Here is a 26,336-nt window from a genome sequence, read left to right as displayed (position 1 = left end):
AACATCACTTACACAAGTGATCCACACTGGAGGTAAATCTGAGGAGCTTCTGTGTGATGGTGACGTGATCACTGGACAATAAAATGCAGAGACTGATGGGAGGCTGCTCATTACCCTCGGTGAGAATTAATCCCCTTACCACTGAATACTGCACACAGATGGTCACCTTGGTAACGGAATGGTCATTGTGACATCACTTTCTAAACAAGGGCACACAGGACAATGGGTCATCAATAAATGGTAAAGGGATTAAACACTCTGCAATTACATTGTAAATAATAGGAAATAAATGCTGAAAAATAACTGGCGAAGATAATAGCTTATCTCTGTGGAATTCACGAGCTAACAATAAGAATGATGTGTTTACTTTACACACACACACACTTACACATATATATGTAGCAAAGTCTTTGTGTACACACTTTTCAGTTGTTGTACTTAAGCTGATGCAATATGTTTTATTAGGTCTTGCTGCGTCATGATATAAAGATACCGCACGCTATTGCTCCTCCCGCTGCCTGGAGGAATGGAGCAGATATTTAAAGGGACAGGGACTCCCTTTTCTCTGCATAGTTATACTTAAAAGAACAGTCCAGTTTATCTCGCAGTGTCGGAGGACTTCACAAGCCGAGCTCCCATTAACAGTCGCTCCCTTCTGTACTGTGCAGTGATTGTAAAGCTGTTTATTTTCAGTGACTTGAGCCTTTCTATAATGTCTCAATTGTTTTTGATATATTTGATTTGCTTTTCTAATTTGAAAGGATTTCAGAATTGTGCATTGTGACGAAGGTTTTGTATAAAGGTAGATTAAATTTTGTTTGAAAATATTTTTCCTAACACTCCCCCAACCCCACAAATTTTAGAACACTCTGCAATACTGACTGGGAAGTTCCCAAGTTCGGTCCTTGATCTGGGCTGTTAGTTGTTCTCAGTCAAGGCAGCAATTCAGGGGTTCTAATTGTCCTCACTATCACTGGGCTAAATATGAGTAAAAATTATCCAGTGCCCTTGCTCTTGATACCGATCCAGTGACATCAACTGGGAAGTGTGTGGATGTCACTTGAGGGCAGGATTGAACTCGGCTCTGATGCCTATCACAGTGGAAATTTATATCCTTAACTTAAAGTATCAACTTTTGTAACCTCCATTTGCAGGGTATTAGAAGGGGAGGATCTGCAGCTTGGAAACGCAAATCAACCATCACGTCAAGATTTGAGGGAATCAGCGGATTCATCAGGATCACCTTATCATCAGCCTTTGGAAAAACACCAATCACAGCGGGGAGAAACAGGACACATGTTCTGTGTGTGGATGTAGCTTCAACCAGTCGTCTAGCCTGTGAGACTCGTGTGCCCAGCTGACTCAACACTGTAAATGTGGGGACAATGGGAATGGATGCAGATGCGCCTTGGGTGAAAACACATCAGGGAGAGGCCGTTTACCAGCTGAATGTGGAAAGAGATGCAGTCGCTTATCTCAACAACTGCTGTAGGCACATGCTAAGTCCTGTCACTGAAAATGATTAACAGACTGGATTTTGTGTTCAGTGATCTCGGGCGTGTTAGCTATCCCTAACCTGGACACCAAGGCAAAGAGAGGCACTCTGGAAGGTGTGGAGAACTGGGACTTGTCCCTGAGAGTAACCAAAGGCATGAGAACTGAAACAATCGAGAGTTAGAAGGAGAAAAGGCCCCAAATGGAGCAGTCGCTAACAGGACATCATAAGTCTCCTCTTATCATAGAGATATCATATATTGACACATTGTGTAATTTGAAATATCAAAATATTAAACTCCAGCCCAGTTTTCAGAAAGATTAACATTAGCAGAAACAAATCCCAACTGACAGAACGAACACGATTCAGTCAGAATGTGATTAACAGAAGTAATAACAGTAGAACCCAACCCCTGCAGTCACTTGTGAACTCGCAATTCAGATAACTGAATGAATCTCTTCCCACACTTCCCCAGTGTGAACTCGCTGGAGTTTAGCAGATGATGGAATGAAACCCTACCCACACACAGAGCAGGTGAACGGCCTCTTCCCGGTGTGACTGTGACAATGAATTTCTAGATCAGACGGGGAGTGAATCCTTCCCCACAGTCTCCACATTCCCACGGTTTCTCCATGATGTGGGTGTCCTTGTGTCTCTCCAGGTTGGACGATCAGTTGAAGATACGTCCACACACTCTGTTCCTCTTCACTTTTCACCGAAGGACTCCCAGTTCTGGACTCACTGCCGCCTCTGCGGGTGATCGATCGATAATCTATGAAATCCAACTTTTACAAAATATGAGCTGGAATGTGTCCCGATACAGAATCAGTGGAGATTGATTCCACTCATTGCAGATAGTTTGAAACGGAATCCGAATTTAATCCTGATTGTAACAGCCTGGGATTTACATCTGAAATATGGATTCAGACAAAAGGAAACAAAAAGTGTTTGGAAATATTTGGCTAATGGTGAAGTTACCAACATAATCCGCAAGTTTAACAATTTTTGGCGGGATTTTTGAATTTCTAAACCATTAGAGGACCGACTGTTGAACAGTCATTTCCGCCTCGGTTTCATTGGCGGACTAAACAGGCTGCGATTGGTCATCAGAAAAGACCAATGAAATTCACCACAGAGCGACCAATCATAAGTTCGCTCCCTGCATTTATCCTGAAGGTATAAGAAGGGCAGATGCGGGAGGAGTTTCTCATTCTTTCTCTGAACGTGTGCATTGTGGAAACGTGTAGAAGATGAAAAACCGGCTGTAAAGCTCGGGCCAAGGCCAAGTCTCGCTCCTCCCGGGCCGGACTGCAGTTCCCTGTGGGCCGTGTTCACAGGCTCCTGCGGAAGAGTAACTACGCTGAGCGTGTGGGTGCCGGAGCCCCGAACTACATGGCTGCTGTGCTCGAGTATCTGACCGCTGGTCGGCCACGCGGCCCGCGACTACAAGAAGACCCGCCTCATCCCCAGACACCTGCAGCTGGCCATCCGCAACGATCAGGAGCTCAACAAGCTGCTGGGAAAGGTGACCATCGCTCAGGGCGGGGTGCTGCCTTATATCCAGGCTGTGCTACTCTCATGAACTGGAAATGGGGCAATGCCAATGCAATTTCTTCTTTGGAGCGAAGATCATGCTCACAGGCCCTGGACAAATTTGACTCATTATTTCAACCAGGATTGACACTTTCATGTGGACCAAGGTAGTGATTCACATCAACCCGGACGCCAGTCCAGTACACCACAAGGCCAAAGCGGTGCCGTACGTGATGCAGGAAAAGATAGAAGGCGAATTGGAATGCTTGCTGAGGGAAGGTATCATCTCGCCAGTTGAATTCAGTTACTGGGTGAGCCTGATTGTGCCTGTACTCAAGGCGGATGGGTCGGTCATGAGATGTGGTGATCACAAGGCCACCATCAATCGGGTGTCACTCCAAGACCAGTACCCGCTACCGAGAGCGGAGGACCTCTTTGCGACGCTATCCGGCAGCAATTTCTTTTCAGAATTGGACCTGACCTCAGAATTGGACATGACCCAGGAGCTGGCGAGTGAGTCAAAGAAGCTGACCATCATCACGACACACAAAAGGTTGTTTGAGTACAACATAGCTCCATTTGGAATTTGCTCGGCCGCCGCGATCTTTCAACAAAATATGGAACGCCTCCTCAATTCCAAGGACAGTGGTTTTTCAAGACGACATCCTCATCACGGGTTGTGATACTGAAGAATACCTCCGAAACCTGGAGGAGGTGCTATGCAGTCTGGACCGGGTAGGTCTGCGACTGAAAAAGGCGAAGTGCATCTTCCTAGCTCCAGAGATAGAATTCCTGTAGATGAAGGTAGAAGCAGACGGGAATGGACGTACTGTGTCCAAAACGGAAGTGATCCAGAGAGCACCCAGACCCCGTAACACGACGAAGCTGCATTCATTCCTCGGGCTCCTGAATTATTTTGGTAACTTTCTTCCCAAATTCAGCAGGCTGTTAGAGCCGCTACACATGCTCCTGCGCAAAGGTCGTGAATGGGTCTGGGGGGACAGCCAGGAAAGGGCTTTTGATAGAGCACAAAATTTGTTATGTTCCAACAATCTGTTAATGCTACATGACCCATGTAAGACATTTGTTTTAACGTGCGATGCATCTTCCTTTGGGGTCAGGTGTGTGTTGCAGCATGTTAATGCCAAGGGTCAGTTACAGCCGGTAGCTTATGCCTCCAGAATCTGTCCCAGGCAGAACAGGGCTACGGGATGGTAGAAAAGTAAGCGCTTGCATGGATATATGCTGTAAAAAAATGCACCAGTACCTGTTTGACAGGAACTTTGAGCTGGAGACGTATCACAAACCCCTAATGTCCCTTTTGGCCGACAACAAGGCCATAAATGCAAATGCATTGGCCCGCATACAGAGGGGGCACTCACGTTAGCCGCCTATGACTATACAATTCAGCACAGACCGGGCACTGAAAACTGCGCCGATACACTCAGCAGGCTCCCACTAGCCACCACCGAGGGGGCAACCGAGCATGCTGCTGAGATGGTCATGGCTGTTGAAGTTTTCGAAAGCGAAGGCTCACCTGTGACAGCCCGTCAGACAAAAATCTGTACAAATAGAGATGCGCTACTGTCTTTAGTCAGGAAATATGTACTGAATGGGGACTGGGCAGCCACGTATGGGGCATTCCCTGAAGAATTCAAACCATTTCACAGGCGCAAGGATGAACTCTCGATTCAGGCCAATTGCCTACTATGGGGAAACCGTGTAGTCATACCCCAGATGGGCAGAGAGATGTTCATCAGAGAACTCCACAATGAGCACCTGGGCATTGTCATGATGAAGGCAATTGCCAGCTCCCACGTTTGGTGGCCAGGGATAGATGCAAACCTGGAACTTTGTGTTCACAGATACAACACGTGTGCCCAGCTGGGCAATTCACCCAGGGAAGTTCCCCCTTAGCCCCAGATCCTGGCCCGCCAAACCATGGTCATGTATCCATGTGGACTACGCAGGTTCTTTCATGAGAAAAATGTTTTTGGTTGTAGTAGACGCCTACTCCAAATGGATCGAGTGCGACATTCTCAATTGAAGCACATTCTCTGCCACGGTAGTAAGTCTACGGGCAATGTTCGCCGCCCATGGTCTAACAGACGTCTTGCTCAGCGACAATGGCCCGTGCTTTACAAGCATTGAATTCCAGGACTTCATGGCAGGAAACGGTATCAACCATGTCAGAACGGCAACGTTCAAGCCGGCCTCAAATGGTCAGGTGGAACGAGCAGTGCAGATAATCAAACAGGGGATGCTCAGAATCCAAGGGGGTTACCTACAAAGCCACTTATCATGTCTCTTGTTGGCCAATAGATCCCGACCACACTCGCTCACAGGGGTTCCACCAGCAGAGCTGCTGATGAAAAGGCCGCTCAAAACCAGATTATCCCTTATACACCCCACCATGAAAGAAATTGTTGAGAGCAGGCGCCAGTCACAATGTAACTACCATGACGGTAATGCGACGGCATGATGTATTGATGTAAATGACCCTGTCTTTGTCCTCAACTACGCTGCAGGGCCCAAATGGCTCGCAGGCACTGTGATTGCCAAAGAGGGGAATAGGATTCTGATAGTTAAACTTACCAATGGACAAATCTGCCGCAAAAACGTAGATCAAATAAAAAGGAGGTTCAGCAACCCCATAGAAGAAGCAGAGGAAGAACACGATGTAGAGTTCACTCCACCACAGGTGACCGAACACAAGAACCAAGCGGAGGAGAGCCCAGTCACTGTGGGCAGTCCGGACAGGCCTGAGGCACCGCAAACAGCAGACACTCAGCCAACGCCCAACAACTGGAGCCCCAACTCAGGCGCTCTACAAGGAAGCGTAAACCACCAGAGAGACTTAACCTGTGATCCCAATAAGACTTTGGGGAGAGGTGATGTCATGTATTCAACTGTCATTGTAACCCATGTAAAACTGACCTAAGTTGTACACTGTAAGAACATTGACCACAAGGGGGTGAACTTGTGGGAGACACTCCTAACCTGGACTTTCAGGTATAAAAGGGGAAGCTCCACCCACCTTCATCACTTCAGTGCTGGCTAATAAATGTTACTGGTCACAGTGACTTTCTCTCAAGTATGGGCCTCGTATGCATTTATATTGTATAGTAAGGACATATTAGACAGAGTGATCAAACTGCCCCGGTTCTGGTCTATGTAAGAACTCCCATTCTGGATTGTTATATTGCGGGGAGTGTCGGGTTAATAAACGGACTGACGCAACAGGAATTGAAAAATAAACTTGATAAGTACTTGCGAGAGAGAATGTGTGACTGAAATCTGAATCTCAGCCCCTAAACATGCTCTTAATTCGGCAGGCCGTGTAAATGAACAGGTCTGAGAGTGAAGCTGCTTATCAGAGAATTCAAAACTAAATCTACAGCTGGAACTCCAAAGGTCCCCACACAACTGTTCAGGAAATAATTAGTGATTTATGTTTAAAGGGAGATGCGTTTGTGCAGCTGTTTCAGAGAGGTTGTGGGTGGCTCTTAAAAGAGCCGTTGTGTTTGGGTTTGATCTCTCAGGACAGCGTGCAGTTTTACTTGGAGCTGGTGTACTTGATCACCACCTTTGTCCCTTCCGACACGGCGTGCTTGGCCAGCTCCCCGGGCAGCAGCATGCGCACGGCGGTCTGGATCTCCCGGGAGCTGATGGTGCGGCGCTTGTTGTAATGGGCCAGGCGGGAAGCCTCACCAGCGATACGCTCCAAAATATCGTTCACAACCGAGTTCATGATGTCCATGGCCTTGGAGGAGATGCCGGCGTCGGGGTGAACCTGCTTCTTCACTTTGTAGATGTAAATTGAGTAACTCTCCTTCCTCGACTTTCTGCGCTTCTTGCCGCCCTTCGGTGGTGCTTTAGTGAACGTTTTCTTAGCGCCTTTATTGGCAGTAACTGTTTTCCCCGGTGGTGGAAGCGTGTTCAGCGTCCGCCACATTGGTCAGGGCGGTCTCACGGCGCATGCACGGCCCTTTGTGCAGGGACAAAGGGTGTGCGGGGCTTCAGGATGTCTGTTAGTTTGATTGGCCACATGTTTATGTCCAGCTCAGTGGCCCCTGAAAGGGAGCCTTGTTGTTCTGATAGTTGTCTGTTGACCCTGGGCCAGCACGCCTCACCCTATTGGGCCAGCCGAGCCCTAGCTAACCATATTGGAACAGCCCAGGTTCACCCTATTGGGCCAGCACAGTCTCACCCCATTGGGTCAGCCCGGGCTCACACTATTGGGCCAGACCGGGCTCACCCTATTGGGCCAGCCAGGCTCATCCTATTGGGCCAGCCCTGGTTCACCCTATTGGGCCAGCCCGGGTTGACCCTATTGGGCCAGCACAAAAGACCCAGTGACCAGCAGAGAAAATCAGCAGCTCATTGATTTTATTCTCACTTTGCGTACTTACCCAACCATGTGAGCAAGAAATGATGAATACCATCGGCCTTTGAATGTGGCAGGAGAAACATTTTTCTGTTCTGTCTGTGGGAAAATATTTCAAACATCAATGTGACTGTAAAAGCACCGAGACACACATACCCTATCCGAGTGAGACTTTCCAGTGTACTGACTGTGGAAAGAGCTTCAACCAGTTACACAGCCTGAAAAACATCGCACCATTCACAGCGGGGAGAAACTACACGTGTTCTGTGTGTGGACGAAACTTCAACTGATCCAACCTGGAGAGACACAAGGACACCTGCTCCATGGAGAAATCATGGAAATGTGGGGACTGTGGGAAGGGATTCAGTTCCCCGTCTGATCTAGAAATCCATCATCACAGTCACACTGGGGAGAGACCATTCACCTGCTCTGTGTGTGGCCAAGGTTTCACTCAGTCATCTGATCTGCTGAAACTCCAGCGAGTTCACACTGGGGAAGTGTGGGAAGGGATTTACTCAGTCATTTGAATTGCGAGTTCGCAAGTGACTGCAGGGGTTGGGTTCTACTGTTATTACTGCTGTTAATCGCATCCTGACTGAATCGTGTTCATTCTGTTAGTTGGGATTTGTTTCTGCTGATGTTAATCACCCATAAAACTGGGCTGGAGTTTATTTTTTGATATTTCAAATAAAATAGTGTGTCGATACTTGAGGTCTCCATGATAAGAGGAGACAAATTGATGTCTTGTTATCGACTGCTACATTTTGCGCCTTTACTGATTTCTAACTGTAGATTGTTTCAGTTCTCAGATCTTTGGTTACTCTCAGGACAAGTCCCAGTTCCCCATACCGTCCAGAGTGCCTTGATGTCCAAGGTAGGGATAGCTAACACGCCCGGGATCATTAAACACAAAATCCAGTCTGTTAATCACTTACACATACTGGAATTTTCGTGTGCCCACAGCATCTCTCTCACCTTCAATGTGTGAATAGAGTATCACACCTGCAAAGCTGGTTTCAATTTAAATTTGAATCCACTCAGTAAATGTATTTTTTTAAATATCTACAAGTAAACCGATCACATCAACTAATTGGCAAAGGTTTACAGTCAACTAGATGAACAAATAAAAACATCGCGGCCCAATAACACAGCTCTATATTCACAGGAGAAAGTCTGTTAGCTAAGTCCTCGAATGTCAGTTGGTGAGATGAGAGACTGAATCTCTTTCCACACTCAGCTGGTAAATGGCCTCTCCCTGACGTGTTTCCACTGAACGCACATCTGCATCCATTCCCACTGTCCCCACATTTACAGTGTTTGTCAGCTGGGCACACGAGTCTCACAGGTTGATGAATGGTTGAAGTTCTATCCACACACAGATCATGTGTACTGTTTGTCACCGCTGTGATTGGTGTTTTTCCAAAGGCTGATGATAAGGTGATCCTGATGAATCCAGTGAATCTCTCAAATCTTGAAGTTATGTTTGGTTTGAGTTACCAAGCTGCAGATCTTCCCATTCTAATATCTTGCAAATGTAGATTACAAAAGTTGTTACTTTAAGTACAGGATAGAAATTAAGAACAGACAAGTCTAGTTTCTATCGGACATTCTGTCCCCTCCTGTCCCTCCAAAGCTGTAAAAGCCTTATTCTAGACACTCTCCCTCCATCCTTATTGTCCTAAATCAACTGCGAATTACTTTCTCCAGGAAGTGCTGAATCCGGCTGGGTGCAATTCCACCGAAATGTGTTAACCTCTGGTGCTTCACCATCAGTCGACTCAGTGAGTGTCAGCAGGATTTCCACTGTGGTAGTCATCAGAGCCGAGTCCAATCCTACTCCCAAATGACATCCATACACTTCCCAATTGATGTCACTGGATCAGTATCAAGAGCAAGGGCAGTGGCTAATTTTTACTTATATTTAGCCCAGTGGTACTGAGGACAATTATAACCCCGGAACTGCTGCCTTGGCTGAGATCAACTAACAGCCCAGACCAAGGACCGAACTTGGGAACTTCCCAGTCAGTATTGCAGAGTGTTCTAAAATTTGGGGGATTGAGGGAGGGGTATAAAGAATATTTTGAAACAAATTGTATTCCACCTTTAAACAAAAAATTCGTCACACTGCACAATTCGGAAATGTTTCCAAATTGGACAAGCAAGTCAAATGGATTATAAAAACAATGTGTCATTTTAGAAAGGCTCAAGTAACTGAAATAGACAGCTTCACAATCACAGCACAGTACAGAAGGGAGCGAATGTTAATGGGAGCTCGGTTCGTGAAGTCCGCCGACAATCTGAGATAAACTGGACTGTTCCTAAAGTATTAATAGGCAGAGAAAAGAGAGTCCCTGTCCCTTTAAATAGCTGCCCCATTCCCCCGGGCAGTGGGAGCAGCAACGGCGCGCTATATCTTGAGATACTGACACAGCAAACACCGCCGGATGGGTTCCCGCAGGTTCCTAAAGTCCTAAGAAATAAATTGCATCAGGTTAAGTCGAACAACTGAAAAGAATGCACACTGAGTCGTTGCTATGTGTGCGTGTGTTTGTAAACAAAACACATCATTCTTGATCTTTGCTAGAGATAAGCTATTAACTGCACCAGTTATTACCCAGCATTTTATTTCCTATTATTTACAATGTAATTACAGAGTGTTTAATTCATTTACCATTTATTGATGACCCATTGCCTTGTGTGCTATTGTTTAGAAAATGATGACAGAATGACCATTCCGTTACCAAGGTGACCATGTCTGTCCGCAGTATTCAGTGGGAAGGCGATTAAATCTTTGCTCTTGGATTTGGACGCAGTGGGAACATCGGCGCAAAATCACACGTTTTAATGTGAAATATGTCTGTTTCCTCACATGTCGACCGCTGTGAGAAATGGAACTTTGAGTAAAAAATTGCGAGGCTCGTCCGCGATTTGGACTCGGGACCTCTCGCATATCAAATGTGATCATCCCTAAGTGAGAATCATACCCCCAGACCAACGAGCCACCGACAGTGAAAAGCGCAGCTCTCAGATTCTGACAGTAGTGAGAAAAGGTATTCGGCCCATCGTGCTTGTGTTGTCCCTCAGAGACCTATCTAATTAGTCCCCCTCGCCATAGTCCTACAAATGTTATTCATTTGACGAATATATTATTAATTTGAGACATGGTATGAGCAAGATCCCTTGTCAGTAAAAGGCAAATTTGGCGATGAGGTTAAATGTGAATGACAAAACATCCAGGGAGCTCAAAGCTGTAAGACAATAAGGGCGTGGATGGGATTCGAATCCATGCATGCAGAGAGCAATGAATTAGCAGACTAGCGCTTTAACCTCTCGACCACCTCGTCTCTTATTTAGCTCAGCGTCAGCCCTTCAATTTCCTGCTTTTTATATCCAAATAGAAATAATGTGCTCGAAAATCCACTTCAAAGCTTGCTCTGTCCGTGCAACCAGATGGCAAAACGTGCCATTACATTCTTAAAGCAAACTGCCTTTCTTTACTTCAGGTGACTGACTCGAAGAGATGGTTGGTTTTTCGGCAGAATCCCAATAAAAAATATAACATTTCAGGTAGCGAATTAATTGATCGCAGAAGGACTCGTACTTGTAATCTTGGGATAAAGTCGCGGTTAAAATCGAATTCAAACGCCTTAACCATTATGCCAGGCCGTTCCTGCCGACAATGTAAAATTTTTTATTGTGAAAATTGGGAGCGGATTGCTCGATCAAGGAGTGGATTTAAGAAAAGCTGAGCATATTTCGAGTAATTGAACAGATGTACTGCGATCTGTGTGCGCACCGGAGCAGGCAGCCCCAATGTAACTTGGAACACAGCTGTTTAACAATTCGGTCATTGCAGCTGGAATCACACTTCTTCTCAAGCTGCACAACATGAGGCGAGATTATGAGAAAGTCCGTCTTAAATGGACAGATAATGAATCGAAACTGACCACCATCCGCTTAAACAGACACAGAATGATCCGGGTCTTCAAGCACATCCCTTTTACACAGATGCAGAATGACCCTTGACTGACAGCAGTTCCCTTTTAAAAGAATAAAGTGAGATTTCGATCATCCCTGAAGGCAATTGTGCAGTGGGGCTCAGGACCACGCGGGGCAGAGACGGTTATTGAAGCCACAGGTGATAGACAGGCAGGAAGGAAGGAGGGAGGGACGTAAAACCAGCCCAGACTGAAATATATATATATTTAACATTTTAAGAAAATAAATACATTTAAATTTTATTTAAAAAAAATTGAATTTGATTTGTTTTAAATAAATAAATAATTGATTCATAATCTATATATTTTTTGATTGAACGAAGGCTGTGTGACTGGAAGAATTCCATTAGAAATGAGTGGGTGCAGTCAATAAATTCCCAAACGCAGTAAGCCCATGGTGGAGGACAAGCCACGAGGGAAGATGTGGGCTACAAAGGCGATCTTTTAAAGTCGCGTGTGTCTTTCTGCTGGATCTGACAGCAGCTGCTTGTGCTGTGAAAGAGGTCAAATGTAATAGAGGCCAGAGCAGGCAGAACAGAAAAAAGCACGTTTTTTTTGGAAGTTACAAAGTTGGGATTGTATATAAATATACATATATATATATATACATGTATAAACAAAGTCAGTCAGTCATATCTTGTCTTGTCTTGATTTGATTTGATTTGAATTTGAAAATAAGGGTGGAGGATGTAATCATGTCACTCAGCCCACACGCAAGCCCTCGATAAATAGCTATATTTCTAACTTGTGTATTTTCCCTTCTTTCAGTTGTGGAATAGAAAAATCCCACAGCAGATTCTTCTACTTTCAGAGAGTCCACGAAGGAGTGTTCAATCAAATCAGCATGGTTTCAAGTTGCATGTAATGCATTTTTCTCACATGACAGTAAGATCGCACAGCACGTTTGCACACACACTGGCTTACACAAACACACAAACAAACTAAAATTCCTGCACCCTCTAAGGCAGTTTTTGAAATTTGAAATGTGAACTCCGGGACAGACAGCACATCGCTTTTAAACAGACACAGAATGATGCGGGTCTGATAGCACACCATTTTAAACAGGCAGAGAATGATCCCGGACAGACAAACACCTACCCTGAAAAGGGACACGGAAACAGAATGAATAAAACAGATAAATAAGTAAAACTCAGCAGGTCGTGCAGATTCTGTGGATGAAGAATCCGGTTTCACGTACTGTCGGATAATCATTCCGATATTTTAGGAAAACGTTCAAGATTACAGATTATTTCAAAAAATATAGCGCCTGGAAAAAATACGCAGCGAGAAAAGTCAAATGGGAACGTCTGTGATACAGTGGAACGCAGGAGTGATTAAATAATAAACAGCACAATGGAGAAAGGCAAAGTGGGTGGTAATCGGGCAATAACGCAACAAAGGATGGTCCCTGGAGGTGTTAGTGGGAACAGCAGAACCATTACCAGGCAATGGGAGCGGTGCTTATCACCCGATACGTTGAACCTAATGTTGAGGCCAGAAGACGAGAACATGCCTACAATATAGGGTGTCTACGCCTTTTAATCAGACCAGGCAGCTTTGCCAGCCCGGATTGATGTCCTGTCCGCTTTGAATTCGGCAGCCAAGGGACTAATTCAAAAGCCAGCTTCTCTCATCTACTCAGCTCGAGAGAAACAGGACGCAATCATATTCAGGTCAGAGGTGGACATTGACGCTGAATGTTTGCTTATCCCCATTGAGGTGAGCTTATGCGGACAGACAGGAAGATATACTGATCAAGTATTGGCCGGAACCAAACACGGGTTTCGGTTATCCAACGAGTCACAGAGCCGAGTACCTCTGAGATACTTTAACTTTACTCACATTGGCGGGTTTCACTTTGCTCTGGGATTTGGACGCTGTGTGAACATCGGCGCAAAATCACACGTTTTAACGTGAAATATATCTGTTTTCCCACATGTCGAGCGGCTGTGAGAAGCGGGACTTTGAGTAAAAAATGGCGGGGCTCGTCCGGGATTTGGCCCGCGACCTCTCGCATTTCAAATGTGATCATCCTTCTCAGCGAGATTCGGACCCCTGGACCAACGAAGCGCCGACAGTGAAGAGTGTAGCTCTCAGATTCTGCCGGGAGTGAGAAAAGGTATTCGGCCCATTGTGCTTGTGTTGTCCCTCAGAGACCTAGCGAATCAGTTCCCCTCTCCATAGTCCTGCAAATGTTATCCTTTTGACGAATATATTATTAATTTGAGACATGACATGAGCAAAGTACAGCATCCTTGTAAGTAAAAGGGTAATTTGGCGATGAGGTTAAATGTGATTGACAATACGACCAGCGGTGTCAATGCTGTAAGGCAACGCCGAGGAGGATGGGATTTGAACCCATGCGTGCAGAGTACAATGGATTAGCAGTCCATCGCCTTAACCTCTCTCGCATTCAGCATAGCATCAGCCATTCAACCTCCTGCTTTTTTTTTATCCAAACAGAAATAACGTGCAACAAAGTCCACTTCACAGCTTGCTCTGTCCGTGGATGCAGATCGACAATTATGAAAACGTGCCATTAGATTCTTGAAGCAAACAGCCTTCCTTAACTTCATGTAAGTGACTGGAAGAGATGGTTGGTTTTTCGGCAGACACACAACAAAGAAAATAAAATTTCAGGTAGCGAGCTAGTTGACCGCCGCAGGGCTCAAACCTGCAATCTTCTGTAACTTCTCAGTTATAATCGAAGTCAGACGCTTTATCCATTAGGCTACGCGGCCACTGCCATCAGTGCCTAATGTGTTGTTGAATATATTGGGAGCAAATTCGGGGCTACTGCAATATCAAGGAGTGGATTTCGGAAAAGATGAGCATTTTTCGAGTAAATGAACAGATGCATTGCGATCTGGGTGCGCACCGGCGCAGGCAACCCCAATATAAATTGGAACACAACAGTTTAACAATTCGGTCATTGCAGCTGAAGTCAAACTCCTCAAACTATACAGGACGACCCAGCTTTAGGAGACAATCCATTTTAAAGGGAAAGATTATGAACCGGAACTGACAACCAGCCCATTTAACAGACACAGAATGATCCGGAACTGCAAGGACATCCCTTTTACCCAGATGCAGAATGACCCCTGACTGACAGCAGTTCCCTTTTAAAAGAATAAAGTGAGATTGCTATCATCCCAGAAGGCAATTGCGCAGTGGGGCTCAGGACCACGTGGGGCAGAGACGGTTATTGACGCCACAGGTGATACACAGGCAGGAAGGAAGGAGGGACGTAAAACCAGCCCAGACCAAAAGCTAATTGACAAATATATATATATATATTTAACCTTTTAAGAAAATAAATATATTTAAATTTTATTTGATAAAAATTGACCTTGATTTGTTTTAAATAAATAAATAATTGATTCATAATCTAGATATTTTTTGATTGAACGAAGGCTGTGTGACTGGAAGAATTTCATTGGAAATTAGGGATACAGTCAATAAATTCCCAAACACAGTAAGCCCATGGTGGAAGACAAGCCACGAGGGAAGCTGTGGGCTACAAACGCGATCTTTTAAAGTCGCGTGTGTCTTTCTGCTGGATCTGACAGTAGCTCCTTGTGCTGTGAAAGAGGTCAAATGTAATAGAGCCCGGTGCAGGCAGAACAGAAAAAGCATATTCATTTTGGAATTTAAAAAGTTGGGATTGTGTATAAATATACATATATATATATATATAAACAAAGTTAAAAGCCAGCTTCTCACATCTTTTCAGCTCTAGAGAAACAGGACGCACTCATATTCAGGGCAGAGGTGGACATTGACGCTGAATGTATGCTTATCCCCATTGAGGTGAGCTTATGCGTACAGACAGGAAGATATACTGATCAAGTATTGGCGAAAACCAAACAAGGGTTTAGGTTATCCAAGAGTCACAGAGCCGAGTACCTCTGAGATACTTTAACTTTACTCAGTTGGGTGACTTTCACTTTGCTGTGGGATTTTGACGCTGTGGGAACATCGGCGCAAAATCACACGTTTTATTGTAAAATATGTCTGTTTTCTCACATGTCAAGCGGGTGTGAGAAGCGGAACTTTGAGTAAAAAATGGCGGGGCTCTTCCGGGATTTGGCCCGAGACCTCTAGCATTTCAAATGTGGTCATCTCTAAGCGAGAATTGTAATCCTAGACCAACGAGCGGCCGACAGTGAAGAGCATAGCTCTCAGATTCTGCCGGTAGTGAGAAAAGATATTAAGCCCATCGTGCTTGTGCTGTCTCTCAGGGACCTATCTAATTAGTCCCCCTCGCCATAGTCCTGCAAATATTCTCCTTTTGACGAATATATTATTAATTTGAGACATGACATGAGCAAAGTACAGCATCCTTGTCAGTAAAAGGGGAATTTGGCGATGAGGTTAAATGTGATTCCCAACACGACCCGTGATGTCAAAGCTGTTAGACAACAATGACGAAGATGGGATTCGAACCCATGCATGCAAAGTACAATGGATTAGCATTCCTGTGTCCTGAATGGGAACTGGGCAGCCCTAAGGAATTCAAACCATTTCACAGGCGCAAGGATGAACTCTCGATTCAGGTCGATTGCCGACGATGGGGAAACCGTGTAGTCATACGCCAGATGGGCAGAGAGATGTTCATCAGAGAACTCCACAATGAGTACCTGGGCATTGTCATGATGAAGGCAATTGCCAGGTCACACGTTTGGTGGCCAGGGATAGATGCAGACATGGAACTTTGTGTTCACAGATGCAACACGTGTGCCCAGCTGGGTAATGCGCCCAGTGAAGCCCCCCCACCCTTAGCCTCTGGTCCTGGACCGCCAAACCATGGTCACGCATTCATGTGGACTACGCAGATCCTTTAATGAGAAAATTGTTTTTGGTTGCAGTAGACGCCGATTCAAAATGGATCGAGTGTGACATTCTCAATTCAGGCACATCCTCTGCCACGGTAGAAAGTCTACCTGCAATGTTCGCCACCCATGGTCTACCGGACGTCTTGGTCAGCGACAATGGCCCATGCTTTCCAAGCATTGAATTCCAGGAATTCATGGCAGGGAATGGTATCAACCATGTCAGAACAGCACCGTTCAAGCCGGCATCAAATGGTCAGGCGGAACGAGCAGTGAAGATAATCAAACAGGGGATGCTCAGAATCCAAGGGGGTTCCCTACAAAGCCGCTTATCATGTCTCCTGTTGGCCAATAGATCCAGACCACACTCGCTCACAGGGGTTCCACCCGCAGAGCTGCTAATGAAAAGGACGCTCAAAACCATGTTATCCCTTATACAACCCACCACGAAATAAATTGTTGAGAGCAGGCGCCAGTCACAATGTAACTACCATGACGGGAATGTGAGGGCGCGATGTATTGATGTCAATGACCCTGTCTTTGTCCTCAACTATGCTGCAGGGCCCAAATGGCTCACAGGCACTGTGATTGCCAAAGTGGGGAATAGGACAAATCTGCCGCAAACACGTGGATCAAATAAAAAGGATGTTCAGCAACCCCATAGAAGAAGCAGAGGAAGAACACAATATAGAGTTCACTCCTCCACAGGTGACTGAACACCGAAACCAAGCAGAGGAGAGCCCAGTCACTGTGGGCAGTCCGGACAGACCTGAGGCACGCAAGCAGCAGACACTCAGGCCAACGCACAACAACTGGAGCCCCAACTCAGGCACTCTACAAGGGAGCGTAAACCAGCAGAGAGACTAAACCTGTGATCCCATTAAGACTTTGGGGAGAGGTGATGTCATGTATTCAACTGTCATTGTAACCCATGTAAAACTGACCTAAGTTGTACACCGTGAGAAAATTGACCATAAGGGGGTGAACTTGTGGGAGACATTCCTAACCTGGACTTTCAGGTATAAAAGGGGAAGCTCAACCCACCTTCATCACTTCAGTGCTGGCTAATAAATGTTACTGGCCACAGAGCGACCTTCTCTCAAGTATGGGCCTCGTGTGCATTTATAATCTGTAGTAAGGACATATTAGACAGAGTGTTCAAACTGCCCCGGTTCTTGTCTCTGTAAGAACTCCCATTCTGGATTGTTATATTGCGGGGAGTGTCGGGTTAATAAACGGACTGACGCAACAGGAATTGAAAAATAAACTTGATAAGTACTTGCGAGAGAGAATGTGTGACTGAAATCTGAGTCTCAGCCGCTAAACATGCTTTTACTTCGGCAGGCGGTGTATATGAACAGGTCTGAGAGTGAAGCTGCTTATCAGAGAATTAAAAACTAAATCTACAGCTGGAACTCCAAAGGTTCGCACACTTGTTCAGGAAATAATTAGTGATTTAAGTTTAAAGGGAAATGCGTTTGTGCAGCTGTTTCAGAGAGGTTGTGGGTGGCTCTTAAAAGAGCCGTTGTGTTTGGGTTTGATCTCTCAGGACAGCGTGCAGTTTGACTTGGAGCTGGTGTACTTGGTCACCACCTTTGTCCCTTCCGACACGGCGTGCTTGGCCAGCTCCCCGGGCAGCAGCAGGCGCACGGTGGTCTGGATCTCCCGGGAGCTGATGGTGCTGCGCTTGTTGTAATGGGCCAGGCAGGAAGCCTCACCCGCGATGTGCTACAAAATATCCTTCACAACCGAGTTCATGATGTCCATGGCCTTGGAGGAGATGCCGGTGTCGGGGTGAACCTGCTTCATCACTTTGTAGATGTAAATGGAGTAACTCTCCTTCCTCGACTTTCTGCGCTTCTTGCCGCTCTTCGGTGGTGTTTTAGTGACCGTTTTCTTGGTGCCTTTCTTGGCAGAAACTGTTTTCCCCGGTGGTGGAAGCGTGCTCAGCGGCCGCCATATTGGTCAGGGCGATCTCACGGCGCATGCACGGTCCTTTGTGCAGGGAGAAAGGGTGGGCGGGGCTTCAGGATGTCTGTCAGTTTGATTGGCCACATGTTTATGTCCAGCTCCGTGGCCCCTGAAAGGGAGCCTTGTTGTTCTGATAGTTGTTTGGTGACCCTGGGCCAGCACGCCTCACCCTATTGGGCCAGCCCAGCCCAAGCTAACCCTATTGAGCCAGCCCAGGCTCATCCTATTGGGCCAACACAGTCTCATCCCATTGGGTCATCCCGGGCTCACATTATTGGGCCAGACCGGGTTCACCCTATTGGGCCAGCTCAAAAGGCCCAGTGATCAGCAGAGAAAATCAGCAGCTCATTGATTTTATTCTCACTTTGCGTACTTACCCAACCATGTTAGCTGGAAATGATGAATACCATCGGCCTTTGAATGTGGCAGGAGAAACATTTTTCTGTTCTGTCTGTGGGGAAATATTTCAAACATCAGTGTGACTAGAAAAGCACCGAGACAACCATACCCTATCCATGTGACAATGTTCCAGCGCACTGACTGTGGAAAGAGAACCGACCAGTTACACAGCCTGAAAAACATCGCACCATTCACAGCGGGGATAAACTACACGTGTTCTGTGTGTGGACGAAACTTCAACTGATCGTCCAACCTGGAGAGACACAAGGACACCTGCTCCATGGAGAAATCATGGAAATGTGGAGACTGTGGGAAGGGATTCAGTTCCCAGTCAGATCTAGAAATCCTTCATCACAGTCACACTGGGGCGAGACCATTCACCTGCTCTTTGTGTGGCCAAGGTTTCACTCAGTCATCTGATCTGCTGAAACTCCAGCGAGTTCACACTGGGGAAGTGTGGGAGGGATTTACTCAGTCATTTGAATTGCGAGTTCGCAAGTTACTGCAGAGGTTGTGTTCTACTGTTATTACTGCTGTTAATCACATCCTGACTGAATCGTGTTCATTCTGTGAGTTGGGATTTATATCTGCTGATGTTAATCACCCATAAAACTGGGCTGGAGTTTACTATTTTGATATTTCAAATAACACAGTGTGTCGATTCTTGAGGTCTCCATGATAAGAGGAAACAAATTGATGTCTTGTTTTCGACTGCTACATTTTGCTCCTTTACTGCTTTCTAACTGTAGATTGTTTCAGTCCTCAGACCTTTGGTTACTCTCAGGACAAGTCCCAGTTCCCCATACCGTCCAGAGTGCCTTGATGTCCAGGGTAGGGATAGCTAACACGCCCGGGATCACTAAACACAAAATCCAGTCTGTTAATCACTTACACATACTGGAATTTTCATGTGCCCACAGCATCTCTCTCACCTTTATAGTGTGAATAGAGTATCACACCTGCAAAGCTGGTTTCAATTTAAATTTGATTCCACCCAGTAAATGTACTTTTTAAAATATCTACAAGTAAACCAATCACATCAACTAATTGGCAAAGGTTTACAGTCAACTAGATGAACAAGTAAAAACATCATGGCCCAATAACACAGCTCTATATTCACTGGAGAAACTCTGTTATCTAAGTCCTCGAATGTCAGTTGGTGAGATGAGAGACTGAATCTCTTTCCACACTCAGCTGGTAAACGGTCTCTCATTGATGTGTTTCCACCCGACGCACATCTGAATCCATTCCCACAGTCCCCACATTTACTGTGTTTAATCAGCTGGGCACACGAGTCTCAGAGGTTGATGAATGGTTGAAGTTCTATCCACACATAGAACATGTGTACTGTTTCTCACCACTGTGATTGCTGTTTTTCCAAAGGCTGATGAGAAGGTGATCCTGATGAATCTGGTGAATTTCTCAAATCTTGACGTGATGTTTGGTTTGAGTTACCAAGCTGCAGATTCTCACATTCTATTATCCTGCAAATGTAGGTTACAAAAGTTGTTACTTTCAGTACAGGATAGAAATTCAGAACAGTCAAGTCTAGATTCTATTGGACATTCTGTCCACTCCTATCCCTCCAAAGCTGTAAAAGCCTTAATCGAGACAATCTCACTCCATCCTTACTGTCTGAAATCAACTGCGAGTGACATTCTGCAGGAAGTGTTGAATCTGGCTGGGTGCAATTCCACAGAAATTTGTTAACCTCTGGTGCTTCACCATCAGTCGACTCAGTGAGTGGCAGCAGGATTTCCACTGTGGTAGGCATCAAAGCCGAATCCAATCCTACCCCAAATGACATCCATGCACTTCCCAATTGATGTCACTGGATCAGTATCAAGAGCAAGGGCAGTGGCTAATTTTTACTTATATTTAGCGTATTGGTACTGAGGACATTTATAACCCCTGATCTGCTGCCTTGGCTGAGATCAACTAACAGCCGAGATCAACGACCGAACTTGGGAACTTCCCACTCAGTAATGCAGAGTGTTCTAAAATTTGGAGGGTTGAGGGAGGATTGGAAAGAATATTTTGAAACAAATTTTACTCCACCTTTAAACAAACCCTTCGTCACACTGCACAATTTTGAAATTTTTCCAAATTAAACAAACAAGTTAAATGGATTATAAAAACAATGTGCCATTTTAGAAAGGCTCAAGTCACTGAAATAACAGCTTTACAATCACAGCACAATACAGAAGGAAGTGAATGTGAATGGGAGCTCGGTTCGTGAAGTCCGCCGACACTCTGAGATAAACTGGACTGTACCTTTAGATATAAATAGGCAGAGAAAAGAGAGTCCCTGTCCCTTTAAATAGCTGCCCCAATCCCCCGGGCAGTGGGAGGAGCAACGGCGCGCTATATCTTGAGATACTGACACAGCAAATAGCGCCGAATGGCTTCCCGCAGGTTCCTAAAGTCCTGAGAAATAAAATTGCATCAGGTTAAGTAGAACAACTGAAAAGAATGCAAACTGAGTCGTTGCTATGTGCGTGTGTGTGTAAACAAAACACATCATTCTTAATATTTGCTAGAGATAAGCTATTAACTGCACCAGTTATTACCCAGCATTTTATCTCCTATTATTTACAATGTAATTGCAGAGTGTTTAATTAATTTACCATTTATTGATGACCCATTGCCTTGTGTGCTATTGTTTAGAACGTGATGTCAGAATGACCATTCCGTTACCAAGGTGACCGTCGGCCCGCAGTATTCAGTGTGAGGGGATTAAATCTTTGCTCTGGTATTTGGACACAGTGGGAACATCGGCGCAAAATCACACGTTTAAATACGAAATGTGTCTGTTTTCTCACATGTCGACCGGCTGTGAGAAATGGAACTTTGAGTAAAAAAATGGCTGTGCTCGTCCGCGAACCTCTCACATATCAAATGTGATCATTTCTGAGCAAGAATCATGCCCCTGGACCAAAGAGCCGCCGACAGTAAAAAGTGTAGCTCTCAGATTCTGACGGTAGTGAGAAACGATATTAGGCCCATCGTGCTTGTGCTGTCCCTCAGAGAACTATCTAATTAGTCCCCCTCTCTACAGTCCTACATATGTTATCCTTTTGACGAATATATTATTAATCTGAGACATGATATGAGCAAAGTACAGCATCATTGCAAGTAAAAGGGGAATTTGGTGATGAGGTTAAATGTGAATGACAAACCGACCAGCAAGGTCAAAGTTGTAAGACAACGACGAAGATAAATCGTACCCATGCGTGCAGAGCACAATGGATTAGTAGTCCATCGCCTTAACCTCTCGGCCACCTCGTCTCTGCTTTAACATATCGTCAGCCATTCAATCTCTTGCTTTTTGTATCCAAACAGAAATAATGTGCAAGAAAGTCCACTTCACAGCTTGCTCTACCCGTGCATGCAGATCGACAATGATGAAAACTTGCCATGAGATTCTTTAAGCAAACAGCCTTCCTTTCCTTCAGGTGAGTCAGTGGAAGAGATGGTTGGTTTCTCGGCAGAATCACAACAAAGAATATAAAATTTCACGTAGCGAGCTAAGTTGATCGCGGCGTAAAATCACACGTTTTAACGTGGAATATGTCTGTTTTCTCACATGTCGAGCGCTGTTAGAAGCGGAAATTTGAGTAAAACATGGCGGGGCTCCTCCGGGATTTGGCCCGTGACCTCTCGCATTTCCAATGTGATCATTCGGAAGCGAGAATCATAACCGTGGACCAACGAGCCGCCGAAAGTGAAAAGCGAAGCTCTCAGATTCTGACGGTGGTGAGAAAAGATATTCGGCCCATCGTGCATGTGCTGTCCCTCAGGGACCATTCTAATTAGTTCCCCTCGCCATAGTTCTGCAACTGTTCTCCTTTTGACGAATATATTATTAATTTGAGACATGACATGAGGAAAGTACAGCCTCCCTGTAAGTAAAAGGGGAATTTGGCGATGAAGTGAAATGTGAATGTCAAAACATGGTCAAGCTGTCAGCCAACGATGACGAGAAAGGGATTCGAACCCCAACGTGCAGAGCACAATGGATTAACAGTCCATCGCCTTAACCTCTCAGCCAGTTCGTCTCTGTTTTAACACATCGTCAGCCATTCAATCTCCTGCTTTTTGTATCCAATCAGAAATAATGTGCAAGAAAGTCCACTTCAGAGCTTGCTCTGCCCGTGCATGCAGATCGACAATGATGAAAACTTGCCATGAGATTCTTGAAGCAAACAGGCTTCCATTACTTCAGGTGAGTGACTGGAAGAGATGGTTGGTTTCTCGGCAGAATCACAACAAAGAAGATAAACTTTCACGTAGCGAGCTAAGTTGACCGGGGCAGGACTCGAACCTGCAATCTTCTGATAAATTTGCGGTTGTAATCGAAGTCAGACGCCTTATCCATTAGGCCACACGGCCTCTGCAAGCACCAGCTCTTGCGTTGTTGTGTATATTGCGAGCAAATTCAGGGCAACTGCAATATCAAGGAGTGGATTTCGGTAAAGAGGAGCATTTTTCGAGTGAATGAACAGATGCACTGCGATCTAGGTGCGCACCGGCGCAGGCAAGCCCAATATAAATTGGAACACACAGTTTAACAATTCGGTCATTGCAGCTGAAATCATACTCCTTCTCAAACAATACAGGATGATCCGGGTTTATGAGATAATCCGTTTTAAAGGGAAAGATTATGAACCGGAACTGACAACCAACCCATTTAAACAGACAGAGAATGATCCGGGACTGCAAGGACATCCCTTTTACCCAGATGCAGAATAACCCTTGACTGATAGCAGTTCCCTTTTAAAAGAATAAAGTGAGATTTCGATCATCCCTGAAGGCAATTGTGCAGTGGGGCTCAGGACCACGCGGGGCAGAGAATGTTATTGAAGCCACAGGTGATAAACAGGCAGGAAGGAGGGAGGGACGTAAAATCAGCCCAATCTGAAATGTATAAATATTTAACATTTTAAGAAAATAAATGCATTTAAATTGTATTTAAAAAAAATTGAATTTGAGTTGTTGTTAAGTAAATACATAATTGAATCATAATCTATGTATTTTTTGATTGAACGAAGGCTGTGTGACGAGAAGAATTTCATTGGAAATGAGGGGTGCAGTCAATAAAAACCCAAACACAGTAAGCCCATGGTGGAAGACAAGCCATGAGGGAAGATGTGGGCTGCAAGGGCGATCTTTTAAAGTCGCGTGTGTCTTTCTGCTGTATCTGACAGCAGCTGCTTGTGCTGTGAAAGAGGTCAAATGTAATAGAGCCCAGCGCAGGCAGAAAAGAAAAAGCATATTTATTTTGGAAGTTAAAAATTTGGGATTATATATAAATATACACATATATATATATACATGTATAAACAAAGTCAGTCAGTCAGTCATGTCTTGTCTTGGTTTGATTTGATTTGAATTTGAAAATAAGGATGGAGGATGTCATCATGTCACACAGCCCACACGCAAGCCCTGCCTAAAATCGCTATATTTCTAACTTGTGTATTTTCCCTTCTTTCAGATGAGGAATAGCAAAATCCCACAGCAGATTCATCTACCGTCAGAGAGTCCACGAAGGAGTGTTCAATCAAATCAGTATGGTTTCAAGTTGCATGCAATGCATTTTTCTCACATGACAGTAAGGTGGCACAGCACGTTTATACACACTCTAGCTTACACAAACACACAAACAAACTAAAATCCTTAACCTCCAAAGGCAGGTTTTGAAATTTGAAATTGGAAATCTGGGACAGACAGCACATCCCTTTTAAACAGACACAGAATTATGAGGTTCTGATAGCACACCATTTTAAAGAGATAGAGAATGATCTCGGACAGACAGCACATCCCCTTAAAAGGGACATGGAAATAGAATGAATAAAACAGATAAATATGTAAAACTCGGCAGGTCGTGCAGATATTGTGGAGGAAGAATCCGTTTTCACGTAATGTCGGATATCATTCCGATATTTTAGGAAAAAGTTAAAGATTACAGATTTTTTCAACAAAAATAGCGCCTGGAAAAAATACGCAGCGTGAAAGGTCAAATGGGAACCTCTGTGATACAGTGGAACGCAGGAGTGATGAAATAATAAATGGTACAATGGAGAAAGCAAAAGTGGGTGGTAATCGGGCAATAACGTAACAAAGGTTGGTCCAGAGGAGGTGTTAGTGGGAACAGCAGAACCATTACCAGACAATGGGAGCGGTGCTTATCACCCGATACGTTGAACATAATTTGAGGTCAGAAGACGAGAACATGCCTACAATATCGGGTGTCACCGCCTTTTAATCAGACCAGGCAGCTTTGCCAGCCCGGATTTATTTCCTGTCCGCTTTGAATTCGGCAGCCAAGGGACGAATTCAAAAGGCAGCTTCTCTCATCTTTTCAGCTCTGGAGAAACAGGACGCACTCATATTCAGGGCAGAGGTGGAGATTGACGCTGAATGTATGCTTATCCCAATTGAGGTGAACTTATGCGTTCAGAAAGGAAGATGTACTGATCAAATGTTGGCCGGAACCTAACAAGGGTTTAGGTTATCCAACGAGTCACAGAGCCGAGTATCTCTGAGATATTTTAACTTTACTCAATTTCGCGGGTTTCACTTTGCTCTGGGATTTGGAAGCTCATGGAACATCGGTGTAAAATCACACGTTTTATCGTGAAATATGTGTGTTTTCTTACATCTCGTGCGGCTGTTAGAAGCGGAAATTTGAGTAAAACATGACGGGGCTCGTCCGGGATTTGGCCGGTGACCTCTCCCATTTCAAACGTGATCATTCCGAAGCGAGAATCATATTGAAGCCACAGGAAATCGACTGGCAGGAAGGAGGGAGGGAGGGACGTAAAACCAGCCCACACTGGAACATATATATATTTGACATTTTAAGAAAATAAATACATTTAAATTTTATTTTAAACTAATTGAATTTGATTTGTTTGAAATAAATAAATAATTGAATCGTTAGCTGGATATCTTTTTTGATGGAACGAAGGCTGTGTGAGCAGAAGAATTTCATTGGAAATGAGGGGTGCAGTCAATAAATTCCCAAACACAGTAAGCCCATGGTGGAAGACAAGCCATGATGAAAGATGTGGGCTACAAAGGCGATCATTTAAAGTCGCGTGTGTCTTTCAGCTGGACCTAACAGCAGCTGCTTGTGCGGTTGAAAGAGGTCAAATGTAATAGAGCCAATGTCGACAGAACAGAAAAAGCACATTTATTGTGAAAGTTAAAAAGTTCAGCTTGAATTCATGTATACATATATATATACACATGTATAAACACAGTCTGTCAGTGAGTTATGTCTTGTCTTGTCTTGATTTGATTTGATTTGAATTTCAAAATACGGGTGGAGGATGTCATCATGTAACACAGCCCACACGCAAGCCCTGGCTAAAATCGCTATATTTATAACTTATGTATTTTCCCTTCTTTCAGATGTGGAATAGCAAAATTCCACAGCAGATTCTTCTACCGTCAGAAAGTCCACGAAGGAGTGTTCAATCAAATCAGTATGGCTTCAAGTTGCAAGTAATGCATTTTTCTCACAAGACATGAAATGCACAGTAAGATCGCACACACGTTTGAACACACTCTGGCTTACACAAACACACAAACAAACTAAAATTCCTGCACCCTCCAAAGGCAGTTTTTGAAATTTGAAATTTGAAATCCGGGACAGACAGAACATCGCTTTTAAACAGACACAGAATGATGCGGGACTGATAGCACACCATTTCAAA

At 44.7% G+C, this 26,336-nt stretch overlaps 1 protein-coding gene, 1 non-coding gene and 1 pseudogene across 2 annotated transcripts; all 3 read right to left on the bottom strand.

The window, feature by feature from the left end:
* Positions 1 to 6,584: 6,584 nt before the first annotated feature.
* LOC139250749 (histone H2B 1.2-like) lies at positions 6,585 to 6,983 on the bottom strand. Its single transcript, XM_070873113.1, has one exon. The coding sequence runs from the start codon at positions 6,981 to 6,983 to the stop codon at positions 6,585 to 6,587; it is 399 nt and encodes a 132-aa protein (XP_070729214.1).
* Positions 6,984 to 17,817: 10,834 nt separating this feature from the next.
* LOC139250748 (histone H2B 1.2-like) overlaps positions 17,818 to 26,336 on the bottom strand; it is a 156,291-nt pseudogene continuing 147,772 nt past the window's right edge.
* On the bottom strand, positions 22,919 to 23,007 carry trnar-ucg (transfer RNA arginine (anticodon UCG)). Its single transcript is given in 2 exon segments — positions 22,919 to 22,954; positions 22,971 to 23,007. It is a non-coding gene; the product is annotated as a tRNA-Arg (tRNA).

This window comes from Pristiophorus japonicus, unplaced genomic scaffold, assembly GCF_044704955.1.
Source record: "Pristiophorus japonicus isolate sPriJap1 unplaced genomic scaffold, sPriJap1.hap1 HAP1_SCAFFOLD_42, whole genome shotgun sequence".
In the NCBI taxonomy this organism is placed as follows: domain Eukaryota; kingdom Metazoa; phylum Chordata; class Chondrichthyes; family Pristiophoridae; genus Pristiophorus; species Pristiophorus japonicus.
This window is presented reverse-complemented; position numbering and strand designations above follow the sequence as displayed.